Here is a 7,082-nt window from a genome sequence, read left to right as displayed (position 1 = left end):
CCCAAAAACCCATTTTTCCCCTGTGAAAGCCAAATTTTAAAAAAATAGCCAAATTGGACAAGAAACCATGGCAGCAGTAGCAGCAAGTTTTTGTTTCAACCAGTTACTATTGATAATTTAATGCAATTCTTTTCCCATAATTAAAAATTGATATGCTTGATGTGTTTCCCCCCTTAAATAGCAGCTAAACAATAAAAAGATTCAAAGCCAGCCAATAGATGACCAGCTAACTCAGAAGTCTCCGACAGTCTTTGGAGATTACAATTTTATTCCAACCATTCCCCTTTTTCACTGTTAACGAAGCATGCTACTTTGTTATATGGCTTGTTATTGCCTTCACTCTGCCACACCTGCCATTTCCAAATGTTTCGTGGAGCAGATCAGCATTTCTCTCTTTTTCCCCCCCTTTTCATATAATTCTATTGTAAAACACAGGTGCAAATGTTATGCAAGTCAGCCTTGACAACTATTGGCTCACTTTGTATCTCGTTACTGCTTGGCTGTTTGTTAAAGAAAAAAAAAGTGAAACAACTAAATGCAAGTCAATTAAATAAAAATAAAAATAACCAAGGCAACACTGGTAATTGTTTAATAATGGAGAAAATGGCTGGAATGAAAACACTTACAGCTGCTGTGGCTCACCAGGCAGCAAGTCTGACATCTCTCCTTTACTGGCTCCACTCTAATCAGTGCCACAAGAGGTCAATCTGACTTGGACTGAAATCTTTTTTTTTTAATTAATCTCTTTTTCCATTACTTCTGTTAGTACTACAATTCAGAAATACTACATTTCACTCCAATCCCAAATAATAAATAAACATAGCAAATGGATCTATCCTTTGCATCAGACTGGACTCATTCACTTTAATGAATCATGGAATTTTCCTTAATATTCTAAAAATATGATGAACAATGGAACAGATATTACAGTTTAATACAAATAAACTTCTCTCTTATTGTCGTAATCCTGCAAACTAAAGAGTAATACAAACGTCAGGTTTAATTAGGGGTTCTGGGTAAAGTATGAAAACTCGTCCAATTGAGTAATTAGATTGCAAATCATCAGCCACAGTTTTTACACCTGGACAAGGATCGGGAAACTTTCATTTTGAGAAAAAAAAAACAAACTTTTATAGCGCCGTTACTCAAATCGTCATACAAGAGCTCAGTATTCTAAACCCTTCTGAGTTGGGGATCGCGGGGCTGTCATAACAGGCTCCAGCTCCCGCCTGGAGTGTAAAACTGATTAATTGCGTTTGGCGATCTCCAAAATAAAAACACATTGCATTCGAATTTTTTTCTGCAACTGACCCGCGAACAATCCCTTAAAACGAACCTGGCTACGCTCTTCCAGTTCTAATGTCCCCATTGCGGTCCTAAACCAGTCGTGTGCACCTCCCCCCTCTTTTAACATGCACGAACACTTGCCGCCTCATTAACAACTTGGCCTTAAACTCTCCACAACTAATTAGCATCTCAATTTTGTTGTTGTGGGAGCTCTCTTCTGTTTCGTTGGTTTCTAGGCCGGGGGGTGTCAACGTATTGCCATTCAGGTGAGGCCCACCTTTTCAGTGACAGACGCCCCCCACATATACATATACTGACCCCGAAGACCAAGTCTCTTTATTTTTTGGAGTAACGTAATCGGCGCATCACGGTGTACTTCTTGCCTGGACAATGGCTGACTGGCGAATGCCTGGACCCTATTACGCGTATGCGTACAGCCTTCTGTACCCCGATCAGAACTACTGGGCCAATGCCGACGGGGAGCCGATGATGCCGCAGATGGTGCCGCCGATGCTAAATATGGCGAGTTACTCGGAGCCGCCGCCAGTATATCCTCCTGTCCAGGTAGACAGTAGAAGCGACAAGGACTCCGCTAGTCCAGGTAAGTTATGATACCCTCTAAAGTTCCCAGGGATAACGAGTTGCATCCGTACAGCCACCTACTTTTAGAAGTGCTGCACCACCATTCAGATAGTCGAACGCTAACGTAATAGGAGTTGCGGCTCGAATGCGGTTTTTCGGCGACTGCACGCGTTTGGCTGTGGCAGGTGTGCGCGTTTTCTGCGCGTCAGGCGCCTGCTGACTTTGGAAGTTGAGCGCGTCTTCTACGCTCTACGTGTGCTGGGTGGTTGTGGCTGGCAGGTGAGCGATTTTTCGAAGCTCTTGCGAGGAGCTGACTGGCGGGTGTCACGTTTATACACTTGATGCGTGTGGCCATCTTTTACCGAGCATGTTTAACTTTAGTTAGTTTTTCTTTTGTTTAACCCTGTGTACATCTTTCTGCTTCCCAGACTCCTGTTCTGCCGGCGACTCCGATATCTTGTCCGAGGGTCAGGAGTTACCCGGAAGCGCCAGACTTCAGGCGTTGGGTAGCCCTGTGGCAGGTGAACCCGTGTCCAGTACACTGGGGGACAACGACGGGAACCGGGAGGTTGCTACGCCAGATCGAAACAACTTTGATGCTACTGCGAACGTAAAGGCGAAGAAACGCAAATTGCGCACCGCTTTCTCGCAAGAGCAAATGGAAGCTCTTCGGCAACGTTTTCAAGTGCAGAAGTATCTAACGCCAGTAGAAATGAAGACTCTGGCGACGATGATCGGGCTCACCTATAAACAGGTAAGGGAACGAGTGTGGGTCGATATATACTAGTAAGACTGAGAAATGGGCCGTGTGCAGGTTGGCTTACTTTTCTATAGAGACTGTGAATGTTTTCCTGAACGGGCCGTTGATCAAATCATTCTGCTTTAATTTCCGTGCCTTTTATAAATGCATTTCAGAATTAAAAAAATAAATTAAATGTGAAGTTATCCAAGTATCATTACAGATATTTAAAAAGAAAATTATAAAAAGGGTGAGATCGAGAGAGAGATCAGAAAAGTCTAGGCCCCTAGATCACCTACAGCATAAAAATCAATGTTAATGCATTAAAATGTCAGCGTGAACTAAGTGTTATGAAAAGACTTGTTGTTGTTTTTTTTTTATAAATCGTGCAGAGCCCTAAGTAGAGAATTTAACCTCATAATCTTCACAATGTTGAATATTGGGTGCTTAGTGATAATAGATCTTAGGCTTTATAATTTCTAAGGTTAATGTAGAATAGAAAATGAATGGGGTTCCATGTCAGTTAATGGGTCTAGCAGTATCTGGCTCATGGTGGGTACCAACACATACAAACTTGATAACAGTGCAGATATAGTCCAAAATAAACCTAATGTGCACGTTTTTTCAGTGTGGCCTTTGGGTTACCAAAAAAGGGCATTTTGGAGACTAATTTTTTTTTTTTTTTCTTCTTCCTTTGCCACCCCCCCAAGTGGGCCATTCTGGGTAAAGATGCCACTTAATAGACACCAGGGTGGCCACACTGACCACTGTATAACTGTTCACCATTATTGAGATTGTTTTATATGAATTCAATGAATGCTCAAAGTGGAAGAACTTGAGAAATGTGTCAAATGAGGAGACCATTCAGTCATCAAGCTTGTTTGTCTGCCTAGTAGCTAGGGTGTCCCAGTATCTCAACCAGAGACTACCTAACGGTTGTCACAGTGTGTGCTTCAACTACATGGCTTGGTAGTTTGTTCTAGATTCCTGCCACACTGCATAGGACAGAGCAGAATTAAGGTTAAGGTCTGTTGCAGTGAAAATGAAGACATTCAGAGTTCAGAAAATTCTGCAATGATGGAGATACCCAGTCATCTTATGAAATATGGCAGTGGACATGCAAAGCATTCATCAAGAGTGGTAATGTAGAAAGGGCTAAAGAGTAGCTTTTGAGATTTTGTCTAGGAAATCATGGTAATGTAAAGGATGCTTTAATTTCAGAGATGTTAATTTTAAACTTGGCAGTTTTTCTCTTGCTTTCAGCAGTCCATATTATCATAACTTTTTTTGATGTAATGACTGCTTTTAACAAAGGGGTTTGGTATCAATTTGGAAAGCTTGGCTCATGTCTTGGACTTTTTCAGCAAGCAGACTACATTCCATAATCCCTGTCTCGCAGCAATTTCATAGCCACTGTGTTCAGATTTCTTAATGGACTAAGCAATGGCTGGCTCTCAATAGGCTGCAGTCCCAACCCCTAGTCCTTAACTAATCAGTTTTTAGTGAGCACTGATATCTAACGGTACTATCTCTCTTTTTGAAGCCTTGTATGAAAGGCCTAATTGGTTAAATGCTATCTTTGAAGACTACATCCTGATGATTAATGTATAGGTTTCAACTGGGACCTTGACTTGCCTGACTCGTAGGTGTAGACACTTCAATTTGAAAAATAAATAAATAAATAAATGAACTATACCTGCCATAACTAGGAGTTTGTGTCTGGCAACATGAAGCAGCTGGGGCAGGTAGTGAGCATAGTCATGGGATGATGTGTGCCTAGGAGTGTCCTCCACATGTTTCTTTGTATCAGTATATTGCTGCTGGATTGTGAATTTCCCCTTGGGATTAATTATCTATCTATCTAATATGTGAATGTTAATTTTGATCTTTTTGTGTTGCAGATAAAGACTTGGTTCCAGAACCGAAGAATGAAGATGAAGCGTTACCAAAAGGAGAACTCTGGCCCAGAAGTTTGCTTTCCAGTCATGCCAACCACCGCACCAGTAAGCCTGAGTCAATTTTTTGTTTAATCCTTAGTGATAAAATTTTATTTGACAGTCAGACAGACAGTGCGTCCACATGCTAGTGAAGAATAACATTCAAAATATTGTTCTCATATTTATACTTGAGGTGAGGTGTTTTTTGTTCCAAGGAGTCCTTTTCCCTCTGGTTGATTATCACTGTTTTATATGGGCTTCTCCTCTTTTCCATTGTTTAGATAAGAGCAGTAGTGTGAGGCTTACATTCATATAAAATTTAGAAATACAGTATTAAGGTCTTAATTATGGCAGTGATAACTTTTTTTTTTTTTCCCTGTTCACCTTTTTCTGTGGGTTTTGTCACTTGTATCCTCATAATAACTAACAAAGCACGCCCCAGGTCAAGCACAGTATAGCGAGATCCATCTGAGCTAATCTGACTTGACTGTGAAAGCAGTTAGAATAAAAACCTGCAGCCACATTGGATCCCTAGAGCTTTACTTGGAAACCAGTGTTTGACTTTAGCACAAAGCTACTAAGAACGGTCAGGCAGTGGGTTTCTTGTGTGTGGTGTGCCCCCAAGCCCTTCTCCAATTAAAGAAAAAAGGTCACAATACGATTACTTTATAAACACATTTGAGAACAAGTTGAGTTAAATTGGTTTCTGAGGGTCACACAATGAGTTGAAATATTTAGATTGATAATTGGCACATAAAGTATAGCACTTTTCATTGTGACGGCTTATAGACTTTAAAAGGATCAGTTTCAGCCTGTGTGTTGTCATTTTGTGCAATGTGACAGTGATTTTTAAAAATACAATGGAGTAAAGACTAGGCTTTAGGATTGATGCAGCCTGATTGACTTGGCAGTTACCATGTTTTGGAATATAAACAGTACCCCTTTTTTTTTACCCCCCCATCTACCCATGCTGTGTGTGTTTTGTATGTATGCATGCATGACAGTTTTAAACATTTTAATCTCTAATATTAAACAGGCAAAATGGCAAGGGTTGCATTCGCAAGGATACTATCTACGTAGACCTCAAGGTGAAGATGCAGAATATCCAAAGCAGAACAGTTCAACTGCGCCAGTGCCTGCTTTGTATCCACCACCTCAACACACTTATCAGCACCACCCACCTCTGCCTGATCCTGAATACTGTGACAAAGTCTTGAGTAAGGAATTAAGCATCAAAAGTGAGGAAGAATGGCAACGACACCCTGCAGGCATGGCAGTTCCAATGCGTTTTGATTACTGCGGAAGCCTTTCCACTATAGCTCAAGGACAGCCTCAGCCACTACCGCCATATGAGGAACAAATCTCTGCAGCAGGACCTCAAATGGTGCAGATGGGTAGTCAGTATGCGGGCTGCCACTATGCACTTGAACAATATATGTGCAGAAAGAACAGTGTTTCTTAAAATCCAAAAAAGCAGATTTAAAGCTTCTACTACTGTTTTTTGTTCCGACTTACCAGTACTAATTGACTATGTATATATTTTTATACGGTGTATTTTTACCATTTGAGTCTTTACTTGGACTTTTTTGGGCTTCCTCCCCCAAAATATTTTAAAGGAGCCCTGTAGAGTGACAATCACATTCAAAAATTCTTTTGTTTATGATGAGCTATTTGTATGTAAAAGAGGTTTTATGCACTTTAAAAATGTGTACATATTAGTGCATGTCTTTTATCATGTTCTTAATAAAATTACTTTAAAAAAAAAAAAATGATTGGGAGTTGGGGATGGTGATGAGTGCCTGAAGTACTGAAAGAGACAAATGAAAAGACACATTTAATATTCAGTGATGGATGACAGGGAAAATTTTACAACTGGGCTGATTAATTATGGGATGGGAAATCATAATATGCAAGTATCTGTTTAAAATGGTTGGGGAAAGAGACCGGTTCCAACAGCTACAGAACTATTACAAATTATGTGCAGTACCCCCTTGTGCTGCCACAGCACATTATATAAAATACTGCAATATTGACTTTTTCTAATAAATATTAATGCCTCAATTGCTGCCCTATGCAATCCTCATATTCATTTTGAAATGATCAACAGTGGCCCTAAATGTTTAGTTCTTAAAAACCTACTATAGAGTGGCCTTCTAAGGTAATCTTATAAAATATAGTTAGGGCACAGTTTTATTCCAAACTTTATATTTTATTAAACCTTTTTGTTTTTTTTTTTTTAACCAACAAAATGATTTTCTTCGACTGTTTAAAATCCAACCCAACTCATTTTTGTTAAACAAAAATTAAATATAAAAGGGCCATAGTGGCAAATTATATTTTCCTTTAAATAAAAAGCATACCCATTTCCTTGCTGCAATAGCCCTATTCCACCTGTACAGCAAGATTTATAGCAGGTTTTCCATCCTTAATATACATCTTCAAAGACCCTATCAGAAGAAAGACTGGCACGAAAGAACCTTAATGCTAGTAGCTTTATGCTCCCAAAAATGGGACTAAAACCATGGCAGCAACCACGA

The 7,082-nt window shown here is 39.9% G+C and overlaps 1 protein-coding gene across 1 annotated transcript; it reads left to right on the top strand.

Moving 5' to 3' along the window:
* Positions 1-1,467: 1,467 nt before the first annotated feature.
* nanog (nanog homeobox) lies at positions 1,468-6,007 on the top strand. The gene is made up of 4 exons (XM_039743840.1): positions 1,468-1,888; positions 2,298-2,623; positions 4,510-4,611; positions 5,582-6,007. The coding sequence occupies exons 1-4, from the start codon at positions 1,678-1,680 to the stop codon at positions 6,005-6,007; spliced, it is 1,065 nt and encodes a 354-aa protein (XP_039599774.1). The 5' UTR covers positions 1,468-1,677.
* The last annotated feature ends 1,075 nt before the right edge of the window (positions 6,008-7,082 follow it).

The sequence above is a fragment of the Polypterus senegalus genome, chromosome 1 (assembly GCF_016835505.1).
Source record: "Polypterus senegalus isolate Bchr_013 chromosome 1, ASM1683550v1, whole genome shotgun sequence".
Lineage (NCBI taxonomy): Eukaryota > Metazoa > Chordata > Cladistia > Polypteriformes > Polypteridae > Polypterus > Polypterus senegalus.
The sequence above is the reverse complement of the archived record's forward strand: the minus strand, read 5'-3'. Positions and strand labels throughout refer to the sequence as shown.